A 21,407-nucleotide genomic window follows, 5' to 3' on the forward strand; every position below is an offset into this window, starting at 1 on the left:
CAGACATTAGTGTGCGATGAAGGGCAGTTTATGGATCCATCTCCCTGCCACGTGTTGGAGGCTGAATGGAATCGCTGCGAAATCGCCAAAACCGTTTCCCACTTGAAAGCGGTGCGATCAGCCGAAAACCGCTTGGGAGGCGGTTTTACATGTCGAGACCCCAAATTCTGAAAAATCCGGTTGCCGGAAAAAATAGGGTTCTTCCCTCGCCTATTAATCTTCTTCGCCTGGACCTGGAACCCTGTAAAGATAAGAGGTTTTCCACTGGACAAAGACCTGTGATATTCGTTTCTCCCCCCGATGAACAGAGATCTTCATCTCGCTAACTCCAGGATTTTGAGCGACTAGACGTGGTCTTCTCCCCGCCAAAGAATAGTTTACCAGATAATGGAGACTCATTCAGAGGATAAATCAAATCGAGCTAGCCTCCATGGCTTTGTGTCTAAACACTTCCCTATCTTCTTCCGCTTGCTCGCAACATAGAGCTCTCAGTCTGCTTGGATGCAACTCCTGCCACTTCATCGAAACCTTATCATCTGTACAGCTGACCCCCTGGTTGGCAAGAAGATCCGCCAGCTTATTTGCCTTTCTGCGAACATGGTGGAAACTGACAGTGCGAAGGCTATGAAGATGGCTCTGAATTCTCTGGAAAACCCGAATTAATTTCCAATGCTTAGAGACTTTCTCCGGCGTTGTTCCATTATTTATTTTTTGCACTGAGTTGATGATTAACTCAGAATCCGCCTCTATCATAACATTGAAACAATTATCTTGACTCAGAAAATCCAAGCATTGCTCCATAGCCATTAGTTCAACCATGTTGTTGGTGGCAGTACCTAGGTGGCAATGGAAGATGAATATTATACTTCCCTCTGCATTTATGAGGACACCTCCATACCCAGCTATCCTGGGTTCCCTTTTGAAGCCCCACCAATGTTATACTTTAAATAGCCTTCCGGGGGAGGATGCCAGAAATCCTTCTCCATATCCATAGCTATAACCTTCCTCTCTAGGCCTAAAGGAGTGAGCCCCTGCATCCCTAGCTGCTTGAGAATTTTTAAATCTACATCTGAGGGAGGATTTTTAGGGTTGTTACGAATTGTGGTTCCCACTGTCTCCTTGAGCTGTTTCAGGATTATCTCAACCAGGCGGTGTGGGGGATTCTTTTCATCCTTAAATATTCTTTTGTTCCTCTCTTTCCAGACGTTCCAAATAATGAAGCTTGGTGTAAGAACCCACGCTGAGTTGAGAATTTCATAATCCAAATTTTTTTTTCTCCAATTATTGAGGGTACTAATGATGCTCCCTCTGTCTCTATCTGATTGCTGAAAGATTGTAGCAAATATGTCCCATAACCAGGAAGTGAAAATGCAGCTGTTGAGTAAATGTTCCATAGTTTCCTCTTGAGCCTCATAGAGCTGGCATCTTGAAGGCCCCAGAACACCCCTCTTTCTGATGTTGTCCCAAGTCAGGATTTTCTTGTGGTATACCAACCACATGAAGAGTTTGATTTTCATCCATCCCTGGTGCCTCCAAAGGTTTTGCCAAATTTTGTCCGGAACCTGGGGATCCAGCTCAAGGAGAATGCCTTTTGCTTCCTTAAGATTAAAGGTACCCTCTTTGTTATTGCCCCATCTTAGTTGGTCTTGCCCCCCTGTAACTAAGATCTTCCTTTGTTCCACTATTTTCCTGAGCTCCTCTGCTTTTGTTTTCAAGAGATTGTTATCTCTGCAATCAATGTTTCTCTAGATTCTCCACTTATCCGTATGATGAGAATGATTCCAGAAGTCCTTCACCTTAATTAATCCTTGGGAATCTGTCTCCTGCTTAAGATCGAGGAAGTCTTCTTTTAACAGAATTGATTCTTGTTGCCACTTATCTTCCCAGAAAAGAGCCAGATCTCCTTCTCTGATTTCCCAGAAGCTATTTTCTTGTACTAGTCTCCTATTCTCCCAGGCTTTGTTCTAGAGATAAGAGCTCTTTATATTTCCTGACATTCTTATGAGATCACTGGTTTGCCATGAGCTAGCATATTTTTCTTTCCAAATATTTGCCCATTGAGTCTCTGGATGCTGAACCCAATGCCACCATAGTTTGGCCCCTAAAACTTTGCTGAGTATCTCCTGATCATCCAAACCTAGCCCTCCATGGTTCTTGGGCTTACAAATTTTTTCCCAAGACACTAAGGCCCATTTCTTTCTGGTCTCCTCCTTGCCCCAAAGGAAGTTTCTTTGAATATTTCTGAATTGCTGAAGGACTCCTTTTGGAGCTAGGAGGGCTGATAGCATAAAAATAGGGATTGCTTGCAGAACAACTTTTGTAAGAACTAACCTACTAGCCAGATTTAAAGATCTGATGGTCCATTTACTGACTTTACCCTGCAACTCATTGATCAAGGGTTCCCAGATACGTTTGAGCATCGGTTTAGCAGTTAGAGGAACTCCCAAATATTTTGAAGGAAGGGAATCCCTTTGAAAGCCTAGAATTTTGGAAATGTTTTTCTGAATAGCAATATTGGTATTGAAGAAAAAGATTTTTGATTTGGAGAGATTAACTTCCATACCTGAAGCCAAGGCAAAGAGATTCAAATTTTTTTTGTAGGTTGAAGCTTCTTTGACTGTGGGGATTCCCTGTAACATGGTATCATCTACAAATTGTTGGTGAGTTAGGGTGTGCCCATTTTCAGTTAGTTGCAGACCTTTAATCTTTCCTGTTACTTTTGCCTGCTTTATAGCCCGACCCAATCCTTCCATCATGATGATAAAAAGAAAGGGAGAGAGCAAGTTTGAGGCCTCTTGAAGGACTGAAAATCTCTGAGGGAGAGCCATTAACTAATATAGAAAAATTGGAGGAGGTCACCAGTGCCATTACCCATCTGACCCAATTATGATCAAATCCAAAAGCAATAAGCATTTTCTTGATATAGGCCTAGTTTACCTTGTCATAAGCTTTGGCTATATCCAATTGCATGATCATGCCCGCCTGCCTCTTGCTAGTTAGTGAGTGAACCACCTCTTGAGCTTGAATGATGTTGTCAAGAATTTGTCTGCCTTCCACATAACCTGATTGTTCCCCTGAAACAAGAACCGGAAGTAAAGGTTTGAGTCTGTTAGCCACAACCTTGGATATAATCTTATAGACCACATTGCATAGGGCTATGGGTCTATATTTATCCGGTGTATGAGCAATGTCCTATTTGGGGATCAGGGCGATGAAGGATGTATTGAGCGCTTTCAGAATGGTTTTGTTTAACCTGGAGTCCTCCACAACATTCAAAATATCTTGTTTAACAATATTCCAGCAAGCTTTGAAAAAGTCCACATTAAAACCATCCGGGCCTGGTGCTTTTCCATTCTGCATTTCTTTGAGGACTTCACTAAGCTCCTCTTCCATTACTGGTCTATTAAGGTTGAAATTATCCTCTCTGGACACCAGTTTCGGTATATTACTAGTTACCTCCCTGATGAATTGCTCTCTATCCAAATTGTTCTCCCGAGTTATACCTTGGAAGTGATGGACTAACACAACTTCTATAGCTTCATGGGAGATATGAAGCTCCCCCTCCTCATTCTTGATCGAAGAGATTCTATTGTGAGTTCTATTGGCCATGGTGGCTCTGTGAAAAAACTTAGTGTTACGCTCTCCTTCTTTGAGCCATTGAACTCTAGACTTTTGTCTCCAAAATATTTCCTCTTGTTTACATAGATTCTCCCATTCTTGATGATGTTTATCCACTTGATCACTTATGGCTTTATCAAAGCCTTCCGTGATCAGAGCTTGGTTGAGAACCTACATTTTGTTTTCAACAGCTTTTTTCTCCTCAAAAATATTGCCAAAATCCTTCTTGTTCCATTCTTTAAGCCGGAGCTTGATGTGCTTTAGTCTTTTATGAAGAAGGTACATTCTTGTCCGCTGAATCGACAAATATTTTGACCACCATTTTTGAATGTTGTTGATGAAGTCTGGGTGTGACAACCAGATATTTTCAAATCTGAAAGGTTTGTTCTTGGGAGTACCAATACCCTTAATCTCCAATTGAATCGGCCAGTGGTCTAAGCCTCCAAAGGGAAGAACTCTCGCTATTACCTCGTTATCTGTCAGCATAAGATTCTCAGAGATGAGGAATCTGTCTAACTTTGAGGCACCACAGGAATCTCCACCTCTTTTGTTATTCCAAGTAAAGAGGCCAGAATTCCAATTAGTGTCAACAAGATTCATATTGTCTGAAAAGGTTTGGAATGCTAAAGAGTCTTTACTTAGAGCTCTTGTTCCTCCTTTTTTCTCTGAAAGAGATTTGATCATGTTGAAGTCCCCTCCCATGATCCAGGGTATATCTGCATATCTGTCCCTGAGATCCACTAGGGAATCTAGAAACCTGAGTTTGTCATCTATTCTCTGAGGACCATAAACGTTTGTGACCAGAAAGGTGTCCCTTTCTCCTACCGGTTGAATAACAACCGATAAATAATTTCTGGAAGCCTCAGCATCCAAAATGCCTATTTTTGGGGGTTCCATAGAGTGAGTATGCCCCCTGCTGTATTCTCTGCTTTGACTTCAAAAAACTCAAATCTGCTAAGCCATTTGCTATGAATTTGTCTTAATTTTTGAATGGAACATTTTGTTTCTTGGATGAAAATTATATCCAACGTTTCTTGTTTCATTCTGTTACTAAGCATTCTCTGCTTTCTCTTACTCCCTAGACCTCTAATATTCCAAGATGTAAACTTCATTATTAAATATTTGTGAAGGAGTAGTTGGCTAGATCTTTCATCTTACCTGAATCAATCATTAGCTTTCCACACTCCATCAAGAGTTCATTTTGCTTTTTTCTACTTCTTTTCTTGCCTGTGTTTCTAGTGGCTAGTCCCAGAGTGGTTTTCATCGTTTTCACACCTCTGTTGTCCTGCTTATCGATGGTTTTTCCTCTTTCTAACGCTTTAGCCTGCTTTTTCCATAAAAACAACTGTTGTATTCTGTTGAGCTCTTCTTGCGCTAACGAATCCACTCCACCTGTGGTTCCCTGAATCAAGAACCCTTCTAGATCTAGGTTTTCTTTGTCAAAAATTTCCTGTAGTTCATGGTCCTCCAGGTCCATCTCATTCTGGGTCATTTCCTGATCCATCTCCAGTTCTGCATCACTCATTATAGCTTCTTTCTGATAATCAATATTTTGTGTTTGTTCCCGGTTTTCTTCCTTCTCCTTTTCCACAGTACTTCCTTCCATTGCTTGATCTCCTTTTGTAATCTCTTCCTCTTCCTCAAGCACTTGGAATTTGTTCTGACTAAACTGTTTTCCTTTGTCTTGATGTTGTTTCAGTCCTCTTTTACCTCCTTTACCTCGATTGACCACTTTCTGGAAGCTGTCTGTTTCCTTCATTGTATTAGTTTTGCTCTTGTTTACTTCTTTACTGAGCGGACAGTCTCTGAAAAGGTGTCCATGTTCATGACATCTTCGACATCTGAACGGAATGTGCTCATAGTCTACTGTTTGCACCCATTCTTCATCAAAAACTTCCAAGATCACCTCATCCGGTAGAGCTCCTGATAGATCCATTTCCACACATATTTTGGCAAAGGAAGTATATTTTCCCCTTCTAGTGGCTTCAAAGGCTTTAACATAGCGACCTAATTTATTGCCTATGGCGGCTAACGATTCATTTTGCCAGTAATCAAGAGGTAGAGAATAGAGCCTTACCCAGACCGGTACTGAAGTGAAAGTTTCCCTTTCTGGAACAAAATTCATCATCCATGGCCTCATGTAGAGTCCCGCTGCAGCATAGAAGTAAGGCCCTCCTTCAAATACTCTGTCCTTGTCTTCAATATTCGTGAACACCACCGTAAAGAATCCCTTAGACCCAAGATGTAGTTCTATGCTCCCTTTAGGTTTCCAGTGGTATTTAATCCACGACTGTAAAGCTTTTTCAGTGGGCCATACTCCCATGAACTTACAGATGATGGCATAAGTTAGCATGTGATCCCTGTGTGCTCGCAGAGCCGGATCATTTAAAATGACCTTGGGATTTATCTCTGCTTTGGGTCTGCAGGGTCCCTTTTGTTTTTTGTCTTTAGTTCCCTGTTTTTTGTCTTTTGCCTCCTTGTTTTTTGTGCCATTCTTTTCCTTATTTATGGCTTCTCTTGTCTCCTCTTCCATGTTTCTTTTCCTTTCCTCCCCAGTTCCTCTAACATTTTCTAGAGGTTTCTTGCCTCTACTAGCTATGACCTCCTTATAGGAGGGAGTGGAGCTCCCTCCTCTGCGGCCCTCCATAAGGTTCATCGACTGCAACTATCTGCAACCCTCGCTGTTCGTCTTCCGAATTGTAATCTGAGGGTTTTATTATTAATCTTCGGCAAATTCTGCAATTGATACATATTACAATTGCTTGCCAAACCACAACAAAGCTCCGACAAAAAACACTTCTTCACCTCCACAGGTTGATCTGACCACTGAAGGCCCACGACCTCCCTCTGCAACCTACTAGGCTTCCCTGGAACTCGCACCCCTGCTTGCAACTTGCATTGGCAACTGGAACTCGATATACTACAAGAAAATCGTTCTTGCAACCCCTTCGTCCACTTGCAACTCACACTTCATCCAAATCTCGTCTTCGACAACTGGAAATTGATTTGCTGCCCAGGTCTGCCCACTTGCTAAGTCGCACGACCTCTTCTGGCAATCTCGTACAACCTCTCTTGGCAATCTCGTATGGATTCTCTGCCTACAAAATCACTATGGGAGAATTCCTCCTCCGGATCTCAGAAACTAGAAGAATATCGATGAAAGAAAACTCCGGAAATATTTACTAGTTCAATTGCTGCTGAAACCCTCACTTGTGTCAAACCTCACACTGTCATTGTGCCCTTTTCAATGCAATGAACTGATCTCCAAGACTACCCATCGATTTCCTTTATAACCTCTAGTTGAGAAATCAACGGCCAAGATCTAGATCTGAAATGATCTAATCGATGGCTAAGATCACTTAGAAACTTTACTAGAAGTGTCTAGAGGAAAATCGACCATGTCTCAATTATCACTAATTAATGAATCTATTTCCCTAAGTTAGAGTTAGGAAAATAATTAAAAACTGATTAATTAATTTAATTAAGACATTTTCACTCTATAAAATGAACTGGGCTTGGAGATATTTTCTGTTCGTGTTCCTAGTCTCACTAACACCACTTGAGGCTAGAACACTTGTCTGACCTACATCAACCAACAGAGTACTAGGGTATTCATGGGGAAAAAGTATTTTGAAACTTTCAAATATAGTCCAATCTTATCCTATTTGTTAAGAGCAGTAGAGATGTGCTTTTTCAATAAAATTGATGGCAATTTCCAACCAACAAATAGTGGCTTCTGTGCACTGTGGACAAGGGAGAAAGGCGACACTTTGTCAGTGTTATTCTTAACCATTGATGCACAGGTGCAGCTGGGTCAGTGTGCAGAATTTACAAAATTGCAGTCAGGTTAAATTCTTTGGGAGGGATAAAGGCACCCCAACGTGTGCGATTTTGGGGTGGGTATGGGGTCAGTTACGCAAGGAAATAAGAATCCATGCATCTCTGCTTTTAGCTTAATCTGAAGAAGTCAGCTTGCTGCAGATAAAATTACTAAATAAAGCCTAGTGCTTAGTGTCATTCATCATTTAATATTATGTGTGCATAGTAATTAAATTTGTTTGCAAAAAAATAGTTTAGTGTAGTGGCTTGTAAGTGGCATGACATATAGGAAATTGGGCAGTTTGTAACGGGGAAGAAGGCAAAATGAATTGATCAAAGCTAGACTTTCACGTAGCATAACTTTTCGGTGAATTCAATAGGAAACTAGAAATAATAGCAGTAAATGGATATCAACCTTGTTGTGATCCATTAATCTATTGATTGTGTTCCCAAGTTAGCATATAGGACAAGTTGTTACTGATTAGCATAGGAATCTGGTCCATGTTGGCTTTGTAGTAGGCAAGAAAACTTGTAGCAGTAGGCAGTGATAACTTGGTATTAAATTGTTTTCATAACCTGGCATAATGCTGGGAGACAATAACTGATATTTCTGTTTGATTACCTTCTAACATTCATTAAACTGGTATTGTCTTTGATAGGCGGCTGCGGCTAGAGGCCCTCAGGACCAGAATACAAGGTTGGAGAATATGTGTTGGAGAATCTGGCATTTGGCACGCAAGAAGAAGCAGGTAAAATAAGTAATCCATATGGCCTGTTTCTATTGATCTTTTGACTCCTAGACTTTTATACCATCATTTGTTGCTAAGGAAGAGCACTGGTTGTAAATCTTGGATAATTTTCAGTTGTTTATTTACAAAAATTGGCTGTTGCATTTGATGATATTATGTGTTGCACTTGCTCTTAAGCATTAAGTGGATGCTGATTATCCTTGTTGAGAGTCAATGCTGATTTTGGCATTTTTTTAATGAATTGTATTTAGCTTGATCATCAGAAAGTACATTTCATTCTACCCTCCTTCCCTTCCTCTTCTACAGAAGACATCAGCAGCACCGAGATGTGTTGAGGCGCCCTCCCAGTTTTCCCTCATGCATGAAGTCCCTTTTCTGGACCCTAGGATTGTATATTGTCATTAGTGAGATGATTCTTGTATTGGCATTATGGTTTTATATGTTTAGGATTTAGAACTTAGATCTGCTTTCATCTTACTTTTATAGGAGTTGCCCTTTCACTCCCACTTTGTATTGACATGGATGTACTTTGTGGTCCCGTTGACCCTTTTATGGTCATTTGTTAGACCTTAATAAACTTGTCCACATATGGGTCAATCACAATGGGAAGGGAAGCGTGGTAAGATGGGATATTCAATTCAGGTCTCAAGTTTTTGCATGAGAATGATAAACTATGTGCAGTGTTCATAACCACTAGGAAGTACATTAGTCAATAAAGTACATTTTAGTACATAGTTTATAATTATTATGTCAGAATTAACTTAAGTCACTTTTGATTAGGTTTTAGTTAAGGTGGAATGTGGAGAGTCACCTCGGGAGATAAAGAGGCACCTTAGCTTCTACTTTCGTTTATGTATTGTTTAATTTGTTTTTGAAAAATAATGCAAGTTATTTGAATTCTCTCTCTTCTATTGTTTGTACACCTTGTTTCCGTCTATTATTATATGCATTTAGAACATGGTATTGTAGCCTAAGGTTGTTAATTTCCGTTAAACCTAGCATCCAGTAAATCATTAACCTAGTAGATTGGAGATCTACTGAATAATTTACATAGTTGAGATCTTAACATTCAGCGGAAGCAAAATAAAATAACCAATCTCATAAAAATAACACAGATTTTTCTCAATCAAAGTTTTTCATTAACAATTCAAACTTACTTGGGTTCTTGTCCTGGGATAATGGCCCAACTAAGAAATTACTTACAACCCTGGATCTGATCCGGTTGATCAGCCCTCTAATCCGGATCTCCTTGATGCCCTTCCTCGGACCCAACACTCTCATTGAGAAGACTCTTTCAATCTTGTGTTGTTGTGTTGTGTATTTTTGTTATCTCCCTAGCCTTGCTTTTATAACTTTACATTGAACTAAATGCGTAACCTTAATCTCCAAAGTGATTAACCATTGAGATTAGATCTTGCCTCACTTGAGATCAACAATTGAAATTTAAACAAAATCACCAAAGTAATTTACTTTACTTTTCCTATGTTTCATTAGCTCAACTAGCCAATATAATAATATGTGCTCTTTCCTAAGTTAGACTTAGGCTAAGTTACTTAGCATCTTGCTCACACTGTGCTCTAAGGAGATTTTGGGTGATTTCTACACGCCTAGACAAATGAGCCTGTGCAAAAGTACTTTCCTGAGGTACAAATTTCAACACTCCCTCTTAGCAAGGAGGCACTTCTGCCACTTGGAACTGATTATGATCTTACACTTGCATCCATTGCCATGGCTGCTCCTTTTGAATTGGAAGACTTCTTTGCCATCATCCTCGAAGACCTGCTCTTTGTGAAGTTGTTCCTAGAACTTTCCTGCTCCTAGACATCCTGTAAGGTCATCTCATACTAAGAGACCTTCTTGACAAAGTTGGAGAAATCTATTGACTGCCCCTCCCCTCTTGAATGCCATGTTCATTTTCAAGTGATCATCGCAAGTGGGTAATCCATTAGCCTATTTGATTCTCGTGGGCTATGATTAAGTAAAAGGGAGTTAAAAGGGAGTTAATTTAATTAGTTAATGTCATCTTAAAAGTGATAGTGAGTTATTAGGGATTATTAAGTGACTTCTGATAAAACTTATAAAGTCATTTTATTAATAAAAAGTGACCCATGGTATTGGGATGGGGAAAATTATAAAAAGAAAGATGAGAGTTCATTTAGGGACATGATTGGTTATTGATTTTTGATAATTGTTTTGGGAGCTCTAGTAGCTTAAATGTGTAAGGGGAAACCCTTTTAGAGATCCTAGTTTTAGTGTTGGAACTATATACCCTAGTTGGTGGTGATTAGTTTCGGTGGTGAAACATCCACCCTAGCTAGTCAATAGGGAGAGCCACTTCAGGTTCATCATTCACGCTTAGTGAGGAAGGACGAGATTTTGGAGCATTTTGTTTGAACGGTGAAGCAACACACATTTGTAGACAAGGAAGTCCATCCAGAGGAGGTTTTTGAAGAGGACCAAATTACTCCAACTTATTTATTTCTCAGGTTTCCTTTCAAAATAAATTTGACGTAATTTCCCTCTTAGAATTATAAGTAAGTAGCTGGGGTTTGCAGTGGGAATTGTCTACAAGATTTGTGGCTTTTGGCTTTATAATTTATTTAAATTTGTTAAATTCTCGGCAAAAACTATTGCATCCTTTTTTTTGGAGAAAATTCATAGAATGTTTTTGGGAATTTTATTAAATAAATAAAGGGAATATTATAGTGGTATAATAGTTGGTTTTTCTTGTTAGTTTTTGAGTAGTTCAGACAGGTGTTCTAGTCTCTATGGTGTCTAAGAGGCTAAGAAACGTAGGAGGATAATTATCTCCAAGACCCAGAAAAAGTTTCCAAAGAAAATGCCTTAATTATATTAATTAGCCAATTATTAAATATTTTCCTAACTTCGGAAAACTGGTTAATTAAATTAGATTAATTGAGGTAAATTGATTTTGCTCTAGAGACTTCTCGAAAAGTCATTTGATGGTGTCAAGATGATCATAGCCATTGATTTTGATTAGATCATGGTCGTTGATTCATCAACGAGAGATTATAAGAGAAAATCAATGTGTCAATTGGAGACATCACAAGGAGTTCAAATCACCCAGTCGCAGAGATAGCAAGGGTGCAGTTTGAGCGAGGGAGACACCGACAGAGGGGTTTCAATAGAGAAGATTTATGGAGGAATTTTTCTGAGTGATTTCTAGTTTTCAGAGAGGAAGGAAGTTTGGATTATTCTGCAGTGAGGCCGAATTATTTTGTAGTGAGGCCGTGCTAGCCAGCGTGCATAGTTGGGTAGAAGTTTGATTTCCAGTTGTCAGATATAGGTATCAGAGGAGGTGCGAGTTGCTCATTCGAGTTGCAGGAGGCAGAGATCATCGCTTAAACTAATTTCCGAAGACAGTGCGAGTTCTAGAGAGGGTCGGACACATTTCCATATTTTGCGAGTGCGAGTTGTAAGCAGGAGGTGTGATTTGAAGGTAGGAGGCTGTGTGATTTTGCAGAAGGGAAAATTGTGTTTCCAGATCGATTTTGCCAGTAGAGAATAATTTGCGAAGCTTTTCCAGTGAGAGGCAAGTAAATTGTAATTCTCATTTTGCTAAATAATAATAAAACCCTCATCCAATGAACTGGTTTTCCCCACATTTGGGTTTTTTCTAGGGACAATTTGTCCAAAAATACTGGTGTCAATTATTTGTGTGTGTGCATTATTTCTCAGTTCCTGTAATAATTTGTGAAAATTGCAGTAGTGATTTTTATCATTATTTTTCGTAATTAAATTTCTGAAGACAAATAATCTCCAGTAGATAGAAGATTAAATTCTAGTTGTTGCAATTAAGGAAATTTCACATTCTTGCCATCCTGAAGGGTTTTATTTGATAAATTTTGCAACATGAATTATTTCTCTTAGTGGAAAGGGTGAATGCATAACTTTTCCGCATTTTTGAATACTTTAACAGAAACCTCACAAAGGTGATAGAGCAAGTTGGAGCATGGGCATTATCATAGGTGGTGAGGGAAAAAGGAATTTCATATTTGTAGATGGAGGAGTTGTGGGCGATAAAATGTGAGCCTCACTAGCACAACTATTGAACAAAATCATAACATCCATGCTGTAGATGAAAGGGACATAATGATTGAAGATGAAGACATTGATCAAATCCTCCAAGACGAATTGGGAGAAGACGTAACTATGGAAGAGGAGCTAGATGCAAATAGAACACCTTTGCGCCCACATGCCAATTTAATGCAACTTGGAGAAATTGATAGCAAAATGGCATCCAAATCGTATGATGTCACTTATTGGAGTCATGATGTCGCCTAAGAGTTGTTCAATATGAGGAAAATCTCGCAAAAATATATAGTTCAGTTTATTGGGGTTTGTACAAAGCCACCAAATCCCTTGTCACTTGTTCATGATCATAAGTTGAAGCATGATCTCTCTTCTCAAGGCATATTGGTGATATTTTAGATTTACTCTATGAGCCCTGGGAGGTCAATGATGAGGAAATATGTGCGTTTTCCACCTTTCAAGCTTATTAGAATCCGTGTTGAAAATATCGGTATCGGGAAAATATCGGCGAGGGTCCAGAAAATATCTTATCGGCAATATTGGCGAAAATATCGACAAGCATAAAAAATGCATAATATATTCATTTTTTTTTTGGTTGTTGTTCAGATTTTTAAACATATAAAGCAATAACAACATGAAATAAACACATTGGCACATAAATATGAAGAAAGCACTGATATATATGATGTCAAATAGAAATGATACATCAAAGGCGATACCAAATCCTGTTGATCCCTGATAATTGTCCATTCAAGGACTCAAATGTGGAGAACCAATACCAAATAACATCACATATATAAAAGTATCTCATCATCATGAGTTATATGTAGCATAACAAATAAAACTAGCAGCTATCTATTTGAAATCACTGCCCTCTCCCCCTTTTACGGGAAAACATGATGGGCTGTTTTCCTGGCCTGCCCCTAGTAGCAATGTTTTAAAACTCCGACTCCGACTCCGACTCGGCCGAGGATCGACTCCGACTCCGACTCCGAAACGGTAATGACTCGGCCGACTCGATTTCAATGACTCGGTCGTTGTAAAAAATACATTAAATATTTATTTTTTTTATTAAAAAACATAATTTTAAATATTCTAAACATAATTTTAAAGATTTTCATTCATGTTTCCAAACACACAACATTATAATATAGATGGAAGACAACATATGATCAAAGTAGGCTCATGAACCAATCCATTATATCAAAATGGTACCCAATGGCAATACAATTACATAGTCAACTGTCATACATGATCAAAGACTCAAAACAAAATACAAATAACCAAGGAGGCTAGAAATGGCCTCTACAACAAAAGTAAACTGTGATGGTGACCAGACTCCAATACTAGTACTACTGTAGCACTGCTAGCAGCTACACTACTACTAGCTAGTAGCTACTGCCAAAGGAGCCTAGATCATCTCGACCAATCTCTGGATCATCATCATCAGAACAGTGAAAAAAAAGTACAGTAGCTCTAGGTGTCAAGGTAAGGGTTTCAATTTGTATTCCTTTGTGTGTTCCAATGGAATTTGTTTGGGTAATTCTTTGAGTATAATTTCAGAACTTTATTGTATTTTTGATCCGCTGGTGTTGTTTTACCTTGAGTCTAGACTCTAGGGTTATTTTATCCTTAAGATCTGTTCTCTTCCTTTTTCCCTTGTGATTCGGTTGGGATTCCTTTTCAATTGCACACCCAGAATTTTATTACAGACCTGCTCCAAAGAACTCGACATCCACTAACAATGAACTACAGGACTTATGCTTGACTGTGGATAATCATTTGCACTGAAGACTCAAGTAAAGTGTTTAGGGCTCGGACATGTGTAGTAGGGCTTGAGGAAAAGTTATATTAACTGCAGATTTTAGGCCTTATAACCAGCAGCATAGTACTGTTTAGGTCCTTTTTGCATTAATTTGTTTTGTAACTTTGAGTCTCTTAGGTATTCTGTTGAGTGCAAGAGTAGGCTCTCATCCAGGGCATCGTTTGACATTTCAATTGTAATTTGGACGATACCTTATTGCATAAACGAAACTTCTGCAAGACATTGACATCCGATTGTCAATATATGTTGTTGACTCTCACTATAAGACAGTGGCAGTGATCACTTTGTCTATCAGTGAGTAACTTCAAGAAATAAATGCACCACGCCAATCATTGATTTCAAATTTCGTTGTGATTTGGTACAAAGGTATGTTGTGGATCATATGCACTAAGCCAATCATTGGTTTCTAGTTTTGTTGCGATGATTGATATTCTCTTAAGGCCTCAGAACAATGCAGTTTCTCATCAACAACTTGATTCAACACTTGATCTCTTGACTTGGTTGTTTACATAGTATACACAGCCTACATAACAATATACATATTAAACATAGCAGTAATCTATACATAATAGTTGACACAGTATATACTATATATATAATCTATACATATGCATGACAATAATGCACACTATAACGATATAGCAGAGCTCTAGTAAGACAGTGGTTGGTATAACAGTTTGAGATCCAAAACAAACATTAAACAATTTAAAAATCCCAAAAAAATCAATTTTTAAATGCTGTTTACGTGTGGAGGGCCGTCCCTTTATGACTCCTCGGCCAACCGGACCGTTTCCAAGGCCGGGTCACTCCCAACAACATCAACTCGGATCAACTCGGCCGTTTCGGTTTCGAAACGGCCGGTTTTTAAAACAATGCCTAGTAGTAGAAGGCCCTGACCCTGCCTCTGCACCTAATGTCAAATAATGAATGCTAGGTATGGGGCTATGCTCTCCTATATCTATAGCAGATGGTGTTGATGTTGATGCTCCCGCAGTGTCCTCCTCCTCCTCCTGCCTCTTCTCCGAGTGCTGCTGCTCCTCCTCCAAGTCCTTCTCCTCTTGTTGCCACTGTTCTAATGGATCATCTGCCACTGGCTCTAACCATGAAGGTGACTCCTCCAAGATGGGCTCCTCAGGCTCCACCCTCCACTGAGAAAATACATCAATATTGTCTAAGGAAATGGCATCTGGATCCATTGGTGATTCTATTTGCCTCACTCGAAGTCGAATGTTGTAATGCACATATACTAAATCATTGAGGCGTGCGAACTCCAACCTGTAAGAGTGTCAAAAAAACTAATGAGTCTTGACTCTTGACTCTTGAGTCTTGACACTTGAAAGTTGAAGGTCATAAATTAAAAATTAAAAATTACAATAAGTGTAATTGCTCAACTGAAGGCTGGAGCTCAAAGTTATACCTGTTGTGCTTTTTTGCGTGTATTTTCTCAAATGCACTCCAATTGCGCTCACACCCTGAAGAGCTACATGTTTGATTCAAGATTCGTATGGCCCATTTCTGCAAATTTGGTGCCTTTGCACCATAGCTTCGCCACCAAATATCTACAACAAAATAATGAAATAAAAAATTCAAAAACTTAAAACGTAATTCAAATTTCAAATAAAAGTTACATAATTGAATTTAAAAAAAATAGAATTATAAGTAAGGAAATTCTAAATTGAAAATTTTAATTTCTAATGAGTGATGACTTGTCACTTACGTGGCATGAAGAGGGTCCTTTCCCTAATAGCATCATCAAAGCCAAATAGGCCAACACAATCCCGATAAGGCTGTATCTTGCAGTTGATTTTGCTACGAAGCTCAAGATTAGGTACCATCCTCTGAATACAGGAATGGAGCCCTTCCATCACCTCGCCATCAAAATCAAAGCCTCATTTGTATGAAAATGCGGGGTTGAGGAAGAGTGTTGCTGCATGAATGGGTCGATGAAGCATCCCTGTCCACCAACTATCAATCACATCCCATAACATCATCTGCATATTAAGGCCAACAGAACCCTTGTCTACATAATAAGAACGAATGGCCTCCTTGGCCCTGTCCATGCCCTCATATAAATAAGCCATTGCAGGCTTCTCCCCATCCACCAATCTGAGAACCTTTACTATAGGTTCACTAACTGCGCATGCTTCTTCTACTCCATGCCAAAACATCTCAGAGTACACCATTTTTGCAATGGCTTTCCCGTCTTGTCTCCTGTTGTATCTACAATTACGCCAATCATCAGACACAAACATTTGCTTCAACTCGAACTGACATCAAAGCAAAGATTGAAGAGTAATAAAGTTTGTGGCAAAACGTGTGATCGCAGGACGCCGCAACTCTTTTTTTCTAGTGAACCTCCTCATGAGGCTAAGAACAAAAGCATGGTTATAAATAACCTTGGGGACGCTCCTAGCCATATCAACCGCCTCCTTGATGAAGGAGAGTTTCCTCATATCCTCAAGCAACAAATCGAGACAATGTGCTGCACACAGAGTCCAGAACAATGTGGGATGCCTCTCCATAAGCATCTTGTCGGTAGACACATAATTAGCTGCATTGTCTGTTATGACTTGCACCACATTTTGCACACCAATCTCTCGAATGAACCCATCTAACAACTCACATATTGTTGCTGCATCTTTGATATGTTCTGATGCATCCAACGATTTAATAAACATGGTACCTTTAGGACAATGTACCAAGAAATTTAGAAGGGTCCTACCCTTCCTATCTGTCTAACCATCAGACATCACTGTGCATCCAGTAACTTCCCATGTCTTTTTCAACTCCGCCAATCTAGAGTTGATGTCCTGCTTTTCTGCCTGAAGAATTGGCCCCTGCAACTCCTCGTATGTGGCACTTTTGTACCCTGGGCCCACAATAGCAATAGAATCACACATTGGCTGGTGATGCTGAGAGGTAAGTCGCTCCAGAAAATACACCTCCCCATGACTCTATTTGCTTCTTGCTTCTCCTTATTTTTAGCAAGCGATTTTATGCCAAGTTGTGCTCCAGGTCCTATTCGTGGAACAAAAAATGATGACCTCGCACTAGCAGTAGCAGGTGATGATGTGCCAGTGCCAGCTGTGGAGCCCCTCCCACTACCCTCAACATCAAAATTAGGAGAAGATATCCCGAAAGATCTACTTGCACGTTCAACTTTGTTTCTTTCTACCCTTCCTTCTTTTTGTCTTTTTCATCAATTGCCTCAAGAGCTTTTTGTATAAGCTCTGGGCTAGAAACTGTACAAATCCCAACATCATGTCCACTGAGTCTAGGAAGATGGTATTTCAGTCGTGTAACCCCACCTGTCATCTTGGTCCCACACAATTTGCGTGTAAGATATGCACGATTTGTCCCACCATCAGCGTTTCCATACTCCCAAAATGGGTCCAAGGCTTTTGGCATATTTGTATTTTGTAGTGGGCTAACTCAAACCTAGGGCACCAAAAAAAAAATGGAATTAGTAACTTAATAAGTAATAACGCATCATTTTACAAAACAGTTTTTTTGCTACATTATTTGCAATTTTGCAATGTGAATTGAAAATTGAAAATTCAATGAAAAACCATAAATGACAATAAGAGGGTGTATTTGAAAGTTTAAAAAAAAATGCAGTTTGCTCTCGAATATCAGAGAAATTTTTTAGGGAAACACCAAGTAGATAATCATGGCTACATGAATAAACAACACTGTCAATAAGAGGAGGAATACGTTTCACTTCGAAGGCATTACACAACATCCAATATTGAGCACATAATTTCATAAATTCATACATAGAAATAGGCAAATGGTAAACCTACCTCACTGTTTACATTGCACAATAAGAAACTAATTTCTAAGGTGAGGAAATTTTATAGAGATGAACCCCTAATATATAATAAAATTAGTAAATAGCCTTTGCAGCTATGAACTAAAAAAAATGGAGTTTGCTCTCCAAATATGGAGAAAACTGGAAAAGTTAAAAAGTTAAAACCCTTGCATTTGCTCATGGGCATGAAAATATTTTCAAATGGAAAAAAAAATCAAGCAAAATGATTGTAGGCAAATAGGCAAGCAAGAACAATCCTAAAACTAACAAAAAATTCATTAAAATCGGGGTTTATTTGAACATACTTGTTAATGGAAGAAATGAAATTGTCTCACTGTTCTTGAAGGTTAGATCAATGAAATCTTCGTTGTTGGTGGTGATAATAGCTATGGAATGCTCAAACCCTCCTTGGCAGCAAGCACATAGCTCTCCCCTTCCTTCTCCAGCAATCAGAAATGAAAATGATTCATAAAAAACCAAAATCGGAATTTTATAACCCGCGCGGATTTTTCTTACTGTCTCCCGGCGATAAATTGGATCGTTGTGCGATATTTTGCCGAAATATCAGCGATATTTCGGAAATATCGCGATATTTTCAGGAGCCGAAAATATCACGATATTTTCTCGACGATATTTCGGCTCGCCGAAAATATCGCGATATTTACGAATATCGCCAATATTTTAGCGATATTATCAACACTGATTAGAATAAGTTCCTTAACATGCCATATGATTCGACGACTCCCCTTCTACCTCTTAAAGGGATTGTTGCAGGTTAGATGATCCGAACATGGAGGATGAATCTGAAAAGGCCAACAATGCACTTTTGGCAAGTGCATGGTCACGTGGTTGGAGCAATGTTGACAAGGATCTAACAACATGAATGGACCTTCGCTTGACTATGCAGTAAATCGTCAGAAAGTAGATAGTGCAACTTCTTTGTTGTCACCTCATTTGCATTTTGGGGAGTTGAGCATTAGAAATGTGTTACACCTTGTTTGCATCAGACAATTTTTGTGGGCTAATGAGGGAAATACTTCAGTAGAACAAAGTGTGAATCTGTTCTTTAAGTCAATTGGTCTCTGGGAATATTCAAGATCTTTGAGTTTCAATTTTCACTGCAGCCATGAGAGGTCACTTCTTTTACATCTTAATTATTTTATGTGGAGTTTTGATAGGGTTTACTTTATCTTGGAGGCAAGGTAGGATTAGCTATCTACTAGTTGATGCTGGGATTCGGGAACTTTTGGTCAATAGGATGGGTGTGTGATCAAATTCGAGTGGTGGTCTCTATTTTCTTTGTTAAGGTTCTCCAACTTCCATGGAGGTGGGGTATGAAATATTTCTGGGACATGCTCCTCGTTGTTGATCTAAAGTGTGATGCTTTGATGGCAGTAAATTCATGGTTTCTTGCCAGATGGTTATGAGATGGATCAAATATCTAATCCTAAGCTTGAAGGCTACAAATTTGATCTAGTAAGAGAATTTGTCTGTTGTTGGCTTCCACATTCAGTTATATTTCCCATTGAGTGGATACATCACCCATGGGATGCACCAAAAGATGTTCTTTAGTCTGTTGGAGTTGAGTTGGATTCCAACTATCCCCTACCCATTATAGAGATATTGACAGCTAAAGAGCGCTTGCAAGATGCCCTTTCAAAAATGAGCAACGTGTAGCAGTTGCTAGAGCTTCTTGGGAAAAAGTCATAGAAGAAGGCTTGGGAGAATCATTGGAAAATGCAAGTGCCTCATTGTCAAAACATATGGATGTTGATAGAGAGCCAGTTAGAAACAACATAGGTTTTGCAACAAGGTCACAAGATGACCAATTGGTGCCCCTCATAGTCAGGGAAATTCTGTGGATCGACGACTATGAGGTCACGTTAATTGAGGCCAAGCACTGCTCTGAATAGTCTAGATTTTATTCAAGGTTTGTACTAAAGATGGCGAAATCGAGAGGTATGTTCAAGGAGCTTGGGGTTAATTTTGCAGCATTTTTTGAGCACCAGAGGTGGAGTTTCTTGCAGTTCCTTTCCAGCCAGCAGTGCAGTTTTTTGGGCAACACGGAGCCATAGAGGAACAGTGATTTCTAGCATTTGAGATCATTGTATTATCACCTGGGTTTTGTCACGCTTGCCATTGAGGCAAGCCCAGGTGCATTCCTCCATACTATTGTACTTGCTCCATTGATTAATAAAATGACTTAGATGGTCCTTACTTCTGGAGTTTTTATGAACAATTTCTGATTGTTTAAAATTTGTGTGTTGTAAATCGTTTTACTTTGAATATCACTGATTATTTTAGTTTGGAACATTACAGTGGTATCAGAGCTTAGATTCCGGCTCAGCTGTGGGGAAACTTTCCTATGAGTGAGGAGGACTGACAAAATATTACTTATAAGAGGCAAAGGTACCAGAGCAGGGAGAGGGAGTTGGAGATTACTCCAGACACAGAGGATCGTGGGAAGGCAGTGGTAGCAGAAGATATGGGGGAGCCCAAGACCAGGGAAGAAGTTGCCTTCGACAATCTCTTGAAGGCCTTGAGCGATTTGGCAAAGGGGCAAAAGGATATGTTGGACGAGATCAGGATGCCGAATCAGGAGCAGAGCACTCACCAAGAGTTTATATTTGGGGAGATTTTAGGGGCCTCTCAACAGCTCGATCACCTTTCACCTACTGCGCAGCGGCCATCCTCGAGTGAGCCAACTCGAGCCACTTTACCTTCTTTTCTACCTTTGGCACAGGGTGAAACATGTGGAGGAGAGGATCCATCATTAATGGGAGAGCATTTCAGGAGTGGCAGTCCATGGGAGCGGATTTCAGAGAGGTTCTATCTTTCAGAGATTATTTCCAGCTCAAACAGAATGAGAAGGGGAAGGGCTATGGAGGCCATGGTATGCAGAATTATGAGCTACACCACACCATTGGGAAGATGTATTTTCCCACCTATGATGGCACTACCAAGTGCACAGATTGTGCTTGGGTGGACAAGTTGGACACATACTTCCAGCTCAACAGGATGATGAAGGTAGAAGCCATCAAGATGGCCACATTGCATTTGGAGGGGGAGGCAAACGATTAGTGGTTTCATGGCTTGCCCACTTTGGGGCATGCCAGCTTGACGTCTTATGAGGACTTCACACGAAGAGTAGTGGAGCGTTTTGATTGGAGAGATCCAAAGGCTCACTTCAGGGGGTTGACCTAGCTCAGGCAGACAGGACATCCAGAGCATTCTATTTCAGAGTTCCTGAGGGTCTCAGTCATGGTGCTAGATCTGTGAGATGCTAGGAGAGTATACACATTTATGGAGGGATTGACAGAGCCACTATGGGGATTGGTGAAGTCACGCAGACCATCTACTCTTCTGGAGGCAGTGACTTGTACGAGAGATTTGCAGGGGGCCATCCCCAAGACCTGGGCACCCTTTCCTCCACGCACTCCCTACCCATAGAAGGGAAGTGACACTAGAGCGCCCACAATGCAGAGAGCAGCCCAAGGGCGGGGACAGTTGGATGATGAGACCAGGAGGGACC

The 21,407-nt window shown here is 39.9% G+C and overlaps 1 protein-coding gene and 1 pseudogene across 2 annotated transcripts in view; both read left to right on the forward strand.

The window, feature by feature from the left end:
* Positions 1-21,407, forward strand: part of LOC149141797 (putative sucrose-phosphate synthase 1) — a 335,464-nt gene that overhangs the window by 100,139 nt on the left and 213,918 nt on the right. For both annotated transcript variants that reach the window (XR_016264289.1, XM_089447751.1), the window contains exon 2: positions 8,097-8,186. Coding sequence is in view for 1 of the 2 variants with exons in the window: in XM_089447751.1 (XP_089303877.1) it covers positions 8,097-8,186 (90 nt within the window). In the remaining variant the exon portion in view is untranslated. The remainder of the gene's footprint in view (positions 1-8,096; positions 8,187-21,407) is intronic.
* LOC149141799 (cryptochrome-1 pseudogene) lies at positions 12,504-19,788 on the forward strand (annotated as a pseudogene).

Source organism: Pinus tabuliformis, chromosome X (genome assembly GCF_031772625.1).
Source record: "Pinus tabuliformis cultivar Carrire ecotype Pingquan chromosome X, CPIR1, whole genome shotgun sequence".
Classification (NCBI taxonomy): Eukaryota; Viridiplantae; Streptophyta; class Pinopsida; order Pinales; family Pinaceae; genus Pinus; species Pinus tabuliformis.